At 42.8% G+C, this 15,646-nt stretch overlaps 1 protein-coding gene and 1 long non-coding RNA gene across 4 annotated transcripts in view; one reads left to right on the top strand and one right to left on the bottom strand.

Moving 5' to 3' along the window:
• LOC143013744 (uncharacterized) overlaps positions 1-4,624 on the bottom strand; it is a 25,429-nt gene extending 20,805 nt beyond the window's left edge. The window contains exons 1-3 of the long non-coding RNA XR_012965213.1: positions 4,580-4,624; positions 3,226-3,342; positions 2,081-2,947 (exon numbers count right to left, since the gene is read on the bottom strand). This is a non-coding gene — a long non-coding RNA (uncharacterized LOC143013744). The remainder of the gene's footprint in view (positions 1-2,080; positions 2,948-3,225; positions 3,343-4,579) is intronic.
• Positions 4,531-15,476, top strand: LOC143013730 (NXPE family member 3-like). 3 transcript variants are annotated; one of them, XM_076167393.1, is made up of 11 exons: positions 4,531-4,671; positions 6,437-6,588; positions 7,179-7,625; positions 8,273-8,568; positions 9,719-9,789; positions 10,374-10,574; positions 13,424-13,611; positions 14,127-14,283; positions 14,368-14,502; positions 15,036-15,227; positions 15,313-15,476. In XM_076167393.1, exons 2-11 carry the CDS (start codon positions 6,472-6,474, stop codon positions 15,459-15,461), a joined length of 1,953 nt encoding a protein of 650 aa, XP_076023508.1. In that variant the 5' UTR covers positions 4,531-4,671; positions 6,437-6,471; the 3' UTR covers positions 15,462-15,476. The 3 variants fall into 3 exon arrangements, with proteins under 3 accessions (XP_076023508.1, XP_076023510.1, XP_076023509.1); XM_076167394.1 differs by lacking the exons at positions 4,531-4,671; positions 6,437-6,588 and adding an exon at positions 6,666-6,860; XM_076167395.1 differs by lacking the exons at positions 13,424-13,611; positions 14,127-14,283; positions 14,368-14,502; positions 15,036-15,227; positions 15,313-15,476 and adding an exon at positions 10,747-11,882.
• The last annotated feature ends 170 nt before the right edge of the window (positions 15,477-15,646 follow it).

Consider the following 15,646-nt stretch of genomic DNA (forward strand, 5'->3'; position numbering starts at 1 on the left):
AACTGCCAAAGGCGGAGACGTGACATGACGCAGACCGGACATCTTATGAAGACTGAGGCGATTACGGCTACACATCACTTAGATTTTTGTTAACAGTAGATGTTGGGGTTAACTCGGGAAAAAAAACATGTACCCCTTGGCCTGTTGTTCATTTATTTATTATTTATTATTAATTTGTTATTTTGGTTACCAGGTAATTTTACAGGTTATTATATAGCCAGGTTATATATGCACTTTATTTTAAGTTATAACCTGGTAGCAGGCACCTTTTTTTTTTTTGCATAAGTGTTTTTGTTTATTTTATTAGTTGTCATTTTTGAGGACAGAGACATGTTGTTGCTCTGAAAATAAAATGTTAATATGTGAAGCCTGATCTTTATTTTCTTGTCAGTTATCATGAATACTGTTTCTCTTCGTCAAAAAAGTAAACCTGGTGCTATGTCTATTTCCTAACAGTAGGTGGCCTCCAGGCCTCATGATTTGGCTCATTAGTTCCCACCCGTCATTGTTTATGGGGGACACATTAGCCTAACGCAACTGTGGGGCGGCTGATGAATCCATTCCGTACTGACGCCACAAAGCTGTGAATGCCTGTTAGACGCTATTCAACACTAGAGTGACTATAGCGCATCAATAGACTTGTTATTTTGGTTCTGACGGGTATACGATAATTTCCCTCAAAATACGATAATTTATGTTTCTGGTACGATAATCCTACATTTCTCACCTGGCAACACTGCCTGAGTGTGTCTTGTTGTTCGTCGCTTCAGTCCTGCTAAACATGGAGGTGACAGCAGCGCGACGCTCCTTTCTGTGCGACATCGGTAACAGCGTCTTTACGGTCCAATTAACTCCACCATGATGTGCTGAGTAGCTGCAAACACGATGTTATGTTAGTTTTAGTTGTAGATGATTCTCAAGCCCTTTGCTGCTGACGACATAACAAAACTGAAATAGTGGAAATGGTACAAGTAGGCGGGGCTAAAGAAGGCTACAGTAAATATCAAACATCCTCTGTTCCTCTCTCATTACCTCCAGTGATGTTTTTAAAGTGTGATAGGAATAAGAAGTCTGGTGTGAGAAGCAGCAGCCTAGAAACCTAGCTGGGGAGTTGAGACCAAGCCTAGAGATCTGAGCGTTCTTCATGTCTGACTGTTGTGTTATGTTTCCACCTTATTGCTCTTCTCTTAACCCCCAGGTTGCTCTGTGAAGTCTCAGTTTATTATTTATGGCAAACTGTTAGATATTGTTATGATTTGCAGGCGATCAAGTTATTTGAAGGTTGGACCCAGTTATGTGGAACAGACACCAGTACATGGAATCAGGTGGTTAACAAACACAAACCAGGATGAAGCTGGGCGCTGCTGCTGGAGACGCTGAACACGGAACGCTTGACGAAGCGAGAGTGAGTTGATCCCAAAAACAGAATCCTGGAGCACAGGAAAAACAAAAGGTCCACTCACTAAAACAGAACAGCGCAGCATGGAAGGGCCAACTCAAAATTCCATGAAACATATCGGAACTGGAATCGAAGCAAAGTCAAACTCTCTGTCCCCCCTAAACCTGCAGCTGTGGCAACCATGGTGGAGGCATCAGACCCCAGCACGGTGTAGATAAATAGCTTGGTTTACTTCCTCAATACCTTTGTGGATGATGATTGGGCATGGAGGGGTTGGATGTGATAATAGGCAACAATCATATTGCCTATATATGTTCATATATATCTTGTGAAATTATTTCTATGGAAGCTTAAACTCTGCTGTTATATTCCTGCTTCTTTTGGAGAAAAGAGAAACGGAGACTAGGTGAGGGGTGGTTTTGTTTCATGGCCGGCCCTCAGAGGAGGCAGGTGTATTGCAACAGGTGTTTTTTTTTTGGTAAGTTTTTACTGGTCTGAACTGGCGGCAACAGTATGATCACAGCGGAGGAAAAAGTAGGAGGGGAGGCAGTGGCTCAGTGGGTAGACCTTCCGCTTGGGATCCGGGGGTTGCCGGTTCGAGCCCCTGCCGAGGCACCCCTGAGCAAGGCACCAAACCCTCAATTGCTCCCCCCTCTACGAAGGGTGGTGATGTAATGTAACTCGCTTTGGATAAAAGTGTCTGCCAAATGATCGTAATGTAATGTAAAAAGTGCCATTTTGGAATAGAAAGGCAACTTTTTGCTCATTGAAATACACAATGACCTTATCTGACTGACCACACCAGCTGCAGCTCCTAGAGGTGCTCTATTTTGGTCACCTTTCATACTTTGGACCATTTGTCAAACAACAAAGTCCCTCGCAAACTCAACATAGATTTGATTAGGAGATATTTCACATAACCAAAATTTGTGGTTACATTGTAAACCATAGTTTGGACTTTTTTAACCAGCACATTGGCATTGTTGTTGTTTAACTGTTATGTTTGCAAAATTACTTAATAAATGCAGTACAAGCACAGTGAAATCATCCTCCCAGCTGTTTACTGTTTCTCTAAAATGCTCCTTTGAAGTGCTCCTTTGGATTTTCACTTCAGTTATCAGATTTGTTTCCATTTGGCACTTCCAAGTCGTGTCAGATGCGTTAGAATTCCCTCGAGACCGTCATCGCTTCAACTCTTCTCACAACAAAAAGGAGTAAAGGTTACTTTAAAAGCGTGTTAACACTTCTGCGGATGAGAAAAGGTGCAAATGTTCAAAGATACTACGTCTTTTCAGAGTTTCTGATACTAATTGATTTAAAACTGCTTTCCTAAAAACAGCATTCTAGTGTGGACAATCGCCTCTGTGCTTGCTGCTCAGTGACTGAATGTAGAGCATTCCTGCAGGGATTGCCATGCCTGAGAATTGTGTTTCAACATGCAGCTATGCAGCTGTTCCTGCGGCTGTTGAGGCAGGCACAATGGCTCCACTGATCGGGTTGAAGCAGCAGAGGGTGCTGGACTCTGTGTTGTTCTGAAGTGACCAGTTCCTGCCGCCGACCAGGTTCATGAGAAACAGAAGTGGTTGGAGAAGAGTTCATAATTCATCATTGGTAAGAAGGAATACTCAGCATTTTCTGTGAACCACACTGACTGTTTCCAACATGTCAGCGTGTTCTGCCCTGGAAGCAGCTGGACGAGTTCTCCTTAACATGTGTGGCTGTTATGTAATATGTCTTGCATCTTGTAACATTGCATTACACCAAAATGAAGAACTTTAACATCAAGCTATAACATTTATATATATATATTGTTTACCATCACCTACCGTGTAAAGGAGTCCAAAGTGTGCCCAGGCTGCCAGACCTCTGCATGGAGCCGCCATGTCAAACATTGTGCCTGGGGGTGGTACGCCTCCATGGAAGCCAGTGAGTGTTGCTGATATCTGAACAGAGAGCAGCGAGCAGGTGACATTAAGATAAGAGATAAGATAATCCTTTATTCGTCCCACAACAGGGAAGTTCACATGTTACAGCTGCACAGTGGAGTGTGCAAAGCAGTAAAAGGCATCAAGAACAAAATAGAATAATATAAGAGCCTAACAAAGGTAAAGAAGCTATCAAAAGTACAACAATACAACCAAGTACTAGAAAAAAGAAAAATGCAAATTGGAGTTAATGAATGAATGACTACGTTACATATTGCACATGGGGGGATATTGCACAGTAGAGGTAGAGGTGCTGGTTGAATAGTCTGACTGCAGTAGGAAGGAATGAGCTGGGGCATCTCTCCGTGAGGCACTGTGGGTGGAGCAGCCTGTCACTGATAAGCTGCGTAGGGTTGTTAGAAACGCCTGTAAGGGATGGGACCGAAGTTAATGCCAAAACAACCACAATAAGCCAACAAGCACGTGTTGACAGATGAGGGTTCAGAGTTTGGATAATTTACTCAATTCTGCAGCTTTGGAGCAAGACTAAGACACGCCTCTTAGTAGCCACTAGGGGGCCAAATAAACTGAACAGTCAGAATGGCTGACCTGTGTGTGACCCTGTGAGCCATGATTAGCATTTGTTGTTTGTTCCCAGCTTTAGCCTTTTAATAATGGGGCGGTATGCTGGTGTCAAGAAGAGTGACAGGTGGTCAGATTGACCGAGGTGGGATAGGGGAGAAGCTCTATATGCTTTCGAGATGTTAGAGTAGACAGTCAAGTGTTTTGGCTCCCCTGGTGTCGTGTTGGTCAAACTTCGGCAGCACACTCTTCAGATCGGCATGGTTGAAGTTCCCAGTGGCTACGAAGATGTTCTGTTGTTTGTTTACAGCAGTTAGCAGATAGCCAGATAACGCACTGGTGTTTACGATATCATACAGATTAACCACTGAAGTGGCACGTCTGTCTGTATGTCTGTGTGTATAACAGGGAAACACGGGGGAACATGAACTGTGGTGCAGCAGTTTGTTTTTAAACAGATCAAGGGTCGCCATGAAAAACCTTGTTTACATTTCACAGAGATAACAGAGAGAGAGAGACAGACAGACAGACAGACAGACAGACAGACAGAGACAGAGACAGATAGACAGAGACAGAGACAGATAGACAGAGACAGATAGACAGAGAGAGACAGAGACAGAGAGATATAGACAGAGAGAGAGAGAGAGAGAGACTAACAGAACGATTTACTTACCGCTTCCCCTCATACGTCTGTGGTTGTCATCATCCAGCCGCCCTGCGAGCAGAAGAGGAAGCCAAGCTGCGGCTGTAACTGTAACGTGTAAGGTATGAGTGATATGACTTTAAGCTTACTACTGCTACTACTGTCCTAACTTTATACGCTTCTGTATCTTTGTATTATACGTCCCGATATGCAGTAAGTATGTGTTATACAATAAAAACGCGTCAGAAGTATCGAGACTATGAAGTAATTAAGTCGTGGCCGCAACATATATAGTTTGAATAACTACTTCATTTCGTTTTCTCACTTTTTAGGTTTAATGGAATATGACAGTTTCATTTTTCTCTTGTTTTTACTCCGTTTTTATTACTTGAAGTATTGCTTATTTTACCGGACATAATTATTTTTACAGAAATTCCGTCCTTACTAGTCAGTCACTGATATTGTGAATTTTTGTAATTTGGAGCATTTTTCGTTCACTTTACTCGCTGTGTTAAATGGAAACGGAATCCAGTGGTATGTGTATTGACAGCAAAAACCGTATCCCCCCAAAGGCAACAGGCATATAATCCGGAACGTGCAAAAGATGGTAGATGCTACACATGTCAAAGAACTTTCTCCCTAAGAGGTTACTTTGTCCAGTGAGTCGTCTAACTTTTCAGTTGTTCTTGCTTTCTTGCTTGGTATGTTCAACAAGATCAGACTCTTCCGTGAAGAAACCTCAGGCAGAACATGGCACCAGGTAGACAACTGTCTTACAGAGTCGACCTGCCCACCAGGAAGCAAATAACCTGCTTTAAGTTCCTACTCGAACATGCAAAAATGTTGTTAGAGCAGCAATAGTTGATGGAGCAAGATAGGGACGACCCAATCCTTGCTGAAAACCAATGTTAAAAAAGCGTCAGAAAGAACAGCCGAGTTTTGTGTCAGAGAAGTTGCTCCTATGCAAAACGGTTTCACACACCTCAGCCCTACCTTGAAAGAGCAATGGGTAAAGTGTAAGGTGTGTTTTGTAGAAAATCCATCACCTGTGTTTTATTGGAAGGATACCAACACTTTTAGCCACAACAGTACCTAACAGGTATCCTGGCTGTCCGTTGCACACGATTGTTGGCTGAACCAAAGCAGACAGTGGTGGATGTGCAGGGAGTTGTTGAATCTATTGTCACAGTTTCTCACAACAGCTGGGAAAACATGTTGAATTGTACATTCCACACCTATAAAAATGGTGTAAGCAGTACCTACTGTACCATGCCCTGTTGTAAAGAGTGTTACTACTTATTTGGTTTGTAAAGTTGGCTTCACGGATGTTTCACACCAAAAAGGAGCGTCCCTGAATGTGATTTTGACACTTGTAAACATTCTCACTGGCCTAAACAGTGGCATATATTTGAACCACTGGGTCTCGATCCTGCACTTGGATGTAATACATAGTGTAAATTGAGTCTTGTGCCCTTTGAGCTGCGTGGTGGTAAAGCTTTTGTCTACTGCAGAAAAAGTTTGGGAACCATTGACTTAAGAAATTACAGGTTGTTCATAATGTGTTTTGTAAAAAGATAGTTAGATAACATTAGTTTTTATTAGTTATTAGTTAGTTGACATTTGCAATATGAACCTGTACTTCTTTGCACTAAAACAAAGGGAAAACTTTTTATTTATTTATCATTTACATCCATTTATAGGTTATTATGCTATGATTTTACTAATCAGGCCCACTTGAATCTAAATTGGGCTGAATGTGACCCCGAACTAAAATGAGTTTGACATATGGACCACAGTTAGTGCTTTTACAATATTTATGATGATGTCACCAGAGAGAGAGAGAGAGATTAGTTTGAGTTGTGAGTTTACCCTTTTTCCTGTTCACAGTGTCTGTGTGACGCTACGACACGGATGAATGAACCATGACGCCCAAAAATTGTAAAAAGATTAAAATCATCGCCGGCATCTTCATCTTCCTGGCTACGTGTGCGCTGCTCTTCATCATGAAGTTGACATCTTACGAAGTTGACATGAAGTTGGTGAGGTTGAAACAGAATTATTCCTTTCACAAATACAGTATATGCAGGTTATTTTTCTTCTACCTCCAAGATGCCATTACCACACAAAATGTACACGCACACTCTTGAAGAACTAATGGTGCAATCTGTTGTAACACAGGGCTGCTTAATTAAATATTAGATCTACCCGGTCACCAAACTCCTCTTCCCATGCCTTCATGAAACTTGAGCAACTTTGTTGTTTACCCAAGAACCAGGCAGCAAACAGGAACTTATTCCTTATGAGATCCCAGGCAGGTTGCAGTTTTTAAATCTTGCAATTACACTCACGATGGGTTAAAATGTCCTTCTAAATCCTATAATCCCATAATTGTCCTGATTTTTCCATCAACCAGTCAGCACCTTTGTCTATTGTTATGTGTATCCTGATGCATCTCCCTGTTCATATTCATTTTTAGATTGTTAATTACATACTATAACTATAATGGTGCTGTGCAGTGTTAGTGCACTGCCTGGATGCTTTCAAGTTTAAAGTAGTTAAGTGTAACCATCAGTCACCAATTATTTGTTGGATCTGTTTTTGTCACTACACCTCTCCCTGCTTGATTCAGCTTGTCGTCAAGCCAACTGTAGTTCACCAGAGAGCTTTCACTGTGCCGGGCCACCACCAGCCCAAGCAGCACACCACCATCTGCAGGTACAGGCATCTGTCGCCTGAGGATGCTCAGGAGGAACACCTTCTGCTGGACACCAGTGTTTGGCCTGAAACGCCACACTCTCCCACTCCTGTTGATCAAACCAGCGACCCGGCCCACAGCACTTTCACCATCCTTCCAGAGCTGGGAGGGGGACAGCGGCATGTCGGTGATCACCTGGAGGCTCTCATCCAAGTATGTGACTTTGAAGGACATCCCAAGAACTGTGGGGGAGATGTTTTAGTTGCCCGGCTGCACAACCCAGATCTCCATGCAGGAGTGGCGGGGCGAGTCGTTGACCACCTCAACGGTTCCTACTCTGCTGTTTTCCCATTACTGTGGGAGGGAATGGCACAGGTTGAGGTAAAGCTGTGTTTTTTAACTGTTTGTGTGTCAGTGTTGGCTACAGGGGTTGGACGTTGCTGCATTACATATACCTTGGAAGTCAGAAGTCATAGAAGTTGGACAATACTGTGTGTACGAAACTTTAATCAGGCACAAAAGACAGTGGTGCTAATAGACAGTATGATTAACTAAAGCTTTCACAGTGTTGATGCACTGAGCAGCCAAAGTTGGAAGTTGAAAGGCATCTTTACTAGAGCAACTACAGTTTTTTTATCAGAGTATTTCAGGGTAGATGCCTTTCCTGTAATCATTTCCTACTATTGTGCTGGCTGCCTCAGCAGGAATGTCACAGTGACTGGCTCTATTCCTCTCTAATAATGATTCTTGTAGCACAGTTAATGCCCCTCGCCTCTCTCAACTTAATCATAGGCAATCACTCTTCTGCGCTGGTAGTGGTTCTAATTTCATGGATAATGTATGTGAATACATATTCCATCACATACATCCAGGGTGAGTCATATTGCTGAGGATTGTACGCCGTTTCAGTGTTATTGTACCTTAAGTCTTGCGAAATTTAGTTTTCAATAGATTTCCTTTTCTCTGTCCATAACTGGAATAGCAGAAGACAAAGATCGGTTGAGTAAACTCAGTAAAATGACTTCCAGGTGACGCTGGTTCACCCCAGTGAGGCTGTCACAGTGCTGCGCAGGCTCAACAGAGAACAGCCAGACCGGATTTCTTTCAAAAGCCTTTATCGCTCAGGCTCTGTTTCTGAAACCTCCACCTGCAACATCTGCCTGCCGCCAACTGAGAAGGAGCTGTGCAACTACACAGACCTCCACACGGGGGATCCATGGTTCTGCGTCAAGCCAAGCCGCCTCAGCTGCGATGACAGGGTCAACCATGCCATGGGAGAATTTAAGAGAAACATCAAAGCACAGGAGGATAAGCTCTTTCGCAGGTAAGAAGAAACACAAGTCAAAGCCCTGCCCCATTTCCAGATTTAATTTGGTGCCACTCACCTTCTGCTCTCTGTGGAGTTTCCTCCTGCATTTCCTGCCTAAAATAAATTAGCCATACGCATTAAGTCAAAAACTTAGAGCTACACTTGTTGATTCCTTTTATATGACAGGTAGATATTTATTTTTGAACAGACAAACCTTCTGCGTCATCTTTCTTGATTGACCTCTAAGATCACCCATCCAAGAGAAACTACATTGTCTCTCCCAAGCCAGTGGAGCAGAGGCATGTTTTTTTTAGTTTTGACGAGGTTAGCATTCAATGATGGTGAACTAGATTAATTTCCACATCAGGCAAGGATTGAGAAGGAAGGAGATAAGGTAACCGGGATTTCCCATAAATCTACAAATGCTGTCTCGCTCAGGTTCACAAATTCAAATAAATGTTAGAGGTCCAGTGTGGACAGAGATTCTTTGTAAGGAACTAAACCTGGAGTGGCTAATCACTCAAAAAAGGAGACTGTGCCTCCTGTTCATTGGTGAGTTAGCAATTATCAAAGTTAACTGAAAAGAGGTGCATCATTAGGTGGGAGTTTAAAACAGTTGTACCGAGCCTGCCTCTTAAACAACTGCAGGAAGTGTGTTCCAAAAAAAAAGGACCGTGGTATGACAATGCTCTATTTCTAAAAGTCGTAGTGTTGACCTTTTGGCCTGCCTGCTGAGATCCTAAGGTACGCACAGAGGCGTAAGTGACAATAAGGTCAGAGAGATACACTGGAGCAAGGCCATGTAGTATCTTATAGGTATAGATTTAGACCTTAAAATCTGCCCTGGCACTGACAGAAAGCCAATGTAGCGACTCCAGAATTGTCTTTTAGTCAAGACTCTTGCTGCCGTGTTTTGAACGAGCTGCAGTTTTTTCAGAGCAGCTCAAGCCAGAGAAGAGGACATTACAGTAGTCCAGTCCAGAAGTAACAAATGCATGAATTTTGGGTTTTGAATGCATCTCCCATCCCAAAATTCACTTTATTTTCAATCTTAACCTTATTTATACTTTTTAATGAAAGCCCTTTTTCCACTTCTTTTAAATGATTCAGATTTTCTGCCCCTCTTCCTTGAATTTGAGATATTTCTGTATTCACTTTTCTTTAGTGGTGTCAACATGAAAGTTTCCATCCGTGCTTCTGGACCTAACATCGTCACAGCACTGCCAAAAGAGAACGGTAAAGTATTGAAAAAGTATTGATCATTTTCAGTATGTTTGTCACCCAGACATTTGACAATGTGCTGTTTTATCCTTAATACACATAATGTGTATATGAGCAATAACCAAAAAACACTGTTACAGAGAGCAGTGCAGTTTTTAGCACTGACACAAACTACACATACTATGTTGATCTGTTCTTACAATGGGACAATCTCCAGTCCACAGGCTCCGCTCTTGCCAACAGTGGGTTCCAGGCAGTCTGTAGGGAGAAATTTGAGGAAGTTGGTAATTCACCTGATGTGGTACTTTTGGATTTCTTATATTAAACAGTTGATGGCAGCTGTGACAGCACCAGTCCCATAAACATCTGTATCTAAGTGAGGTTAAGGTCAATAAAGAAAAGCTGATGATGAAGAGAACAATTTTCTAGCTTTGAGCAACTTTGAACTGAGATGTGGTTTGTGCAAAAGTTCCAAAGATGTACATTTAGTGAATACCTGCATATCTCAATCTGAATCTATCTATTAAGAAACAGAAGTGTTACATAATGGAAATATGTGTTGTACATGCTACAGATGTTTGATTTGAACTTCCTCTCAGGTAAACCAGAGGTGAGCAACATTATGAATCCTGGGCCCTCTGGATATTACTACCAGGGAGTGTGGCGTGCACTAGATGGCAGAGTTCAACAGTTCAAGAATGCCTCTGATGTCACTCAATGTCTGAGAGGCAAGGTGCTCCACATGTTTGGAGATTCCACCGTCAGGCAGTGGTTTGAACACCTCAACGCAGCACTACCAGGTAGATGATTCACAGAATGATTCCCAGGAATGTTTTTGTTTTTTTCCCCACTATGTGTCCCTATGTGACACAGATATTCACTATTTTAGTCTTGATCTCTATTATCATTCACTTTGGCTCTCATAGCCTCTTAAAGACAGTTCTGTCTCAGTAAGAATCTTCTCTGTGTTAGACCTCAAGGAATTTGACTTGCACAACGAGAGACAATGTGGGCCTTTTATGTCCGTGGACATCACAAATAACATCATGGTGAACTTCCGCTGCCATGCCCCTCCTATCCGGGCTTACCCCTTCCCAGCCTGCGAGGTGCGGCACATTGCCAACCAACTGGACAGCCTACCCGGGGGAGCCAACACCATTGTGGTCATCGGGATCTGGGCTCATTTCGGCTCTTTTCCCATGGAGATCTACATCCAGCGTCTTCTGAGCATCCGCAAAGCAGTTGTGCGACTGCTGAAGAGGGCTCCTGCCACGCTGGTCGTCTTCAGAACAGCAAACCCTAAAGCTTTGACACTCGATGAATCGCTGAGAAACAGTGACTGGTACTCCATGCAGCGTGACAAGCTACTCAGAGCAGTGTTCAAAGAAATGAACGTTAAGCTGGTGGATGCGTGGGACATGACTCTAGCACACTACTTGCCACACAACCTCCATCCAGGACCCCCTATTATAAAAAATATGATTGATGTTCTCCTGTCCTACATATGTGGCCAAAGGAGCAGCTAGGTGTGTGTTTGTTTGGGAGAAGACAAAAGAAGTCCACACTGGCATTTCAACAAAAGCACTTTCTCTTCCTTGTTTTGCCTGAATGTCGTTCGATTCCATCCTCTGCCACGTTAAGACTTCAGCTTTGCCTTTAGTAGACTGGTCTCTGGGTGTTGCAAACAGTTATTTTATTACATTATAATGTTATATTACCATTTCTTCAACCAAGTTCCCTTTTTTTGATTATTTATAATTAAAAATTAAATTAAATTCAAATCTACAACTCTGGCTGCGGTAACATTTCCCTGATGGCAGCAGGGAGAACAGGCTATTGTTTGGGTGGTTGGGATCCTGAGTAACCTGCCTGGCCTTAGTCCTGCACCTCATGATGTAAATGTCCTGCAGGTTTGGGAGGGTGGTTCTGAGGGTGAGGAGGTTCTTTAGCACCCTGATTACGTATTGTGAGCTTTACAAACCACTGTATTATTTGACATGCTGTGTGACATTGTGGGTAATGGAGTTGGATGTTAGGTTGTTGAGTAACACATGGTTCAGACAGCATTTGAATGACCTGTATGTTCATTAAAGTGCCTTTAAATTGAACGCTCCACTCTGATTGTATCCCTGTTAGTAAGGACACAGCGCTGATAGGGGAACATAAAGTCTCTCATGCATGAAAACAGGGCAGAGAGTGTGCTTCACCAAGTGTCACCAATGTTTTGCAATGTTTTGCATTGCGTGTTCTGATATAGGCCTACTTTAAAAAAAATATATCAATATCTAGTTCTGACACAATTTGCCTCATGGACATCAGCTGGGTCATCAATCACCTCCACGTCTCCATCTTGATATTAAACAAATACATTTGTTGAGTTTTTTTCTATGAGCAAAAAGAAGCAGAAGTGTCCATCAGAAGTGGTTTCATGCTGTTATAGATAGACAGACAGACAGACAGACAGACAGACAGACAGACAGACAGACAGACAGACAGACAGACAGACAGACAGATAGATAGATAGATAGATAGATAGATAGATAGATCCTGAGCCTGAGACACATTCACTGCCCAACAACCTGCCAATCATGAGTGTTCCCTCAGAGCTGCTCTCTTTTTGTGTTGAGATTTATGTTTTGGTTTTCACTGGCTCCACTTGAATTTGGATTTCATTTTTGATGTGATAGTCCTAAAAGTCACACCGTAGAGAACACCCTTAGCAGAGTTAACGACGATTGATGGAACATAAATGGAATTTAACAACTGAATCATCACGCTCTCTTTACAATGGAAACTTTTAAGCAAAGAACCAGTTTCTGTATTATTATAGTTTATAATGTCTGCTTAAAGCAAATCAAAGATGCACACTGAACTACAGAAAGTTCAAAACAAATCAAAGTGTAGGACATTTACTTAACGCTTAGTTACTCTGCACTGAAAACCTAAAATAGAAACTGGACTCAGCAGGTCCAGGAAACCTAAGAACCCCATCTCCCACAATCCTTTGCTGTGACCCCGCTTGCGCCCTGAATGTGTCTTGTTGTTGTTGTTTGTCGCTTCATTCCTGCTGAACATGGAGGTGACAGCAGCGCGACGCTCCTTTCTGTGCGACATCGGTAACAGCGTCTTTACGGTCTAAATATCTCCACCATGATGTGCTGAGTAGCTGCAAACACGATGTTACGACTTAACTGGCGACTTGAAACTCAACTTGTTATTCGAAAACCTGGCAAATAAGCATTTATATTTACGAGCCAAACAGTTTAACACAGCTGCCTAAAACGGCGCCATCACTTTAGCTGCCCTCGATAATGCCGGGTTATTTCTTGTCACTCAAGACTAAAACTTTATTAATTTGTTTTTATTAAATGGATATAACAATGCTTATCAAAGTTACCAGCTTGTGATATTCACACTTTATCAGACACATTTAGACCTTTAACACGAGATAAACATAAAATATCAATAGTTTCTTTTCCTTGTTTGATATCTCCCATTTCCTTTTCTCCCTACACCTTTTAATTTTCCTTCCTTCCATCCTTTTTTCCCACACAAATTCATATTTAAACCCATTGACCCATCTGGTTGCCACGGTCACAAGAGATGAGCCCTCACAGGCGTGCATTTGTGCTTTGCTTCTGTGTCTAAGGTTTCTGGGCGGACCGCACTGCTCTGCATGAAGCAGCGTCACAAGGCCGGACCCTGCAGCTGAAGGAGCTGATGGAGAGTGGAGCTGTGGTCAACACGGTGACGGTGGACAACATCACCCCCCTCCATGAGAGCTGCATTCAGGCTCATCCCAACTGTGCCCGGCTGCTGCTGGAAGCTGGAGCCCAGGTGGGACAAACATGATGTCCTGTTCTAATAAATACAATTCAATAACAGGAAAGCACATATACATCTATAAATGTGTAAATGTAAATCCATATTGATTACTGACTTGAATACAGTTTCGCTGATGGCTTCTACAGGAATAAACAGGACATAATGTACATTGAACACCTCACAATACAATACAATACAATTCAGCTCTAAATACTAACTGTGACTTTTGCAAATACAGTCTCAAATGGCAACAACAGATTGAATTCAATATTGAAATAAAAATATTAGAGACAAATTGTTGAGCAAGAGCAAAACCAATATGAGTTTCGCTTTTTAAGAAACATCAGGCAAATTCTCAATTAGGTCATTTGTCTAACGAGGTAAGTGAACATATTTAGATACGCAGTTTGAATAATGGACGAGCACACAAAGTTTGCACTGCTGTCAGAAGCTGCTTTACCCGTATGAATCTGTCCTAGCGTTCTCCGTTTGTCCCTTTTCGATTCTCTCTCTCCACTCTCACCCAGGTGGACGTGCGTACCATCCACGGCAGCACTCCCCTCTGTAACGCCTGTGCTGCTGGGAGTCTGGAATGTGCCAAGCTGCTGCTGGAGTATGGAGCCCGAGTGAACCCTTCCCTCACAGCCCTCACCGCCTCTCCGCTCCACGAGGCCTGCATACCAGGTAACACCGCTGCTGCAGCCCTGGTGTGGCGGCTTTGTACGGCCGCTCTCGCCCAATGAGATGTTTCATTTGAATTTCTTCCAGGTAACGCTGACATCGTGAGGTTGTTGATAGCCAGCGGTGCCCAACTCGAGGCGTATGACGTCCACTTTGGCCCGCCCCTTCACATCGCATGTGCTAAAGGACATCTGGACTGTGTCAGCGAGCTGCTGAAGGCAGGTCTGCAAGAGGAAGAGAATGTCTGAAAGGTCTTAAAAGTCTCTATGTTACTCTGCATTTGATTTCACCTCATAGCAATCACATTTAAAGCGTCTTGCGTGTTTTTTTATATTATCTTATTTAGAGATTTTATGCTGCTGGCAATGCACAAACATTTAGCGATCCCTGCAAATCAATAGTTTACATGATTACACTGTTCTACTTTTTGACAAACACCAAAGAAGAAGAAACCTGGCGTCTTCTTCTACCAGCATGAAAATCAGGGCAGAACAAGAACAGGGGAAGGAAAACAAGAAAAAAACTGCCCGGGGATGGTTGCTATGAGTCTTGTGATTCACCATTCCCTGATTTGTTACAGAGCTAGTTGGCTCTGACTCACTTCAGTCAAGTTTGAGATTCTTATCCTTGTTTAAAAGGTTAAGTTAACAGTGACATAGCCCTCCTTAATGAAGTCAGTACTTTGTATGAAGTCAATGTTTTTATCTGTAGTTGTGTGTCCATAAACATAACATAACAGTTGTGACTCCCTGCAGGTGCCAGTGTGAACTCCATCAGGTTTCATGAGACGGCTCTGCACCTCGCAGCACGAGCCGACATGGCAGACATGATCCAGCAGCTGGTGGACTTTGGAGCCAATGTGTACGCCAGTGACAACCTGGGAAAGAAGCCGGTGGACTACACAACACCTGGATCCCTGTGTGCAGCCTGCCTCCAGTTTCATGAAGGTGAGGCCATGTTTGTTTTTTTCTTCTGAACGGTGACGATCGAAGCTGTTGTTGTTTCTAAGTAACAACCTCTTCCTCTGCACAGGAAACCCTCGGAGTCTGCAGCAGCTCTGTAGAATCAGACTGAGGATGTTGCTGGGCACCAGAGCTTCAGAGGTCATAGGTCAGCTGGACATATCCCACCGCATTCGCAGCTACCTCCAGCACTCCAGTCATCCCGCATCACTGCAGTGACCCGTGAGAGTCAAACTGCAGTGGATTTCTTAACTTAACTCTCTAAACTTAAACATACACTTCAAACATAATCTGTATGAGGACTTAACAACTTAAATAACTAAGTAAGTAAGTCAATCTTGTGATTTATTTATTTATTTAAAATGTGAATTATGACAGATGTTTGTATTATGGCCCTGGAATTG

The sequence above is a fragment of the Genypterus blacodes genome, unplaced genomic scaffold, assembly GCF_046128005.1.
Source record: "Genypterus blacodes isolate CSIRO-AG114 ecotype Tasmania unplaced genomic scaffold, CSIRO-AGI_Gbla_v1 ptg000158l_1, whole genome shotgun sequence".
In the NCBI taxonomy this organism is placed as follows: Eukaryota; Metazoa; Chordata; class Actinopteri; order Ophidiiformes; family Ophidiidae; genus Genypterus; species Genypterus blacodes.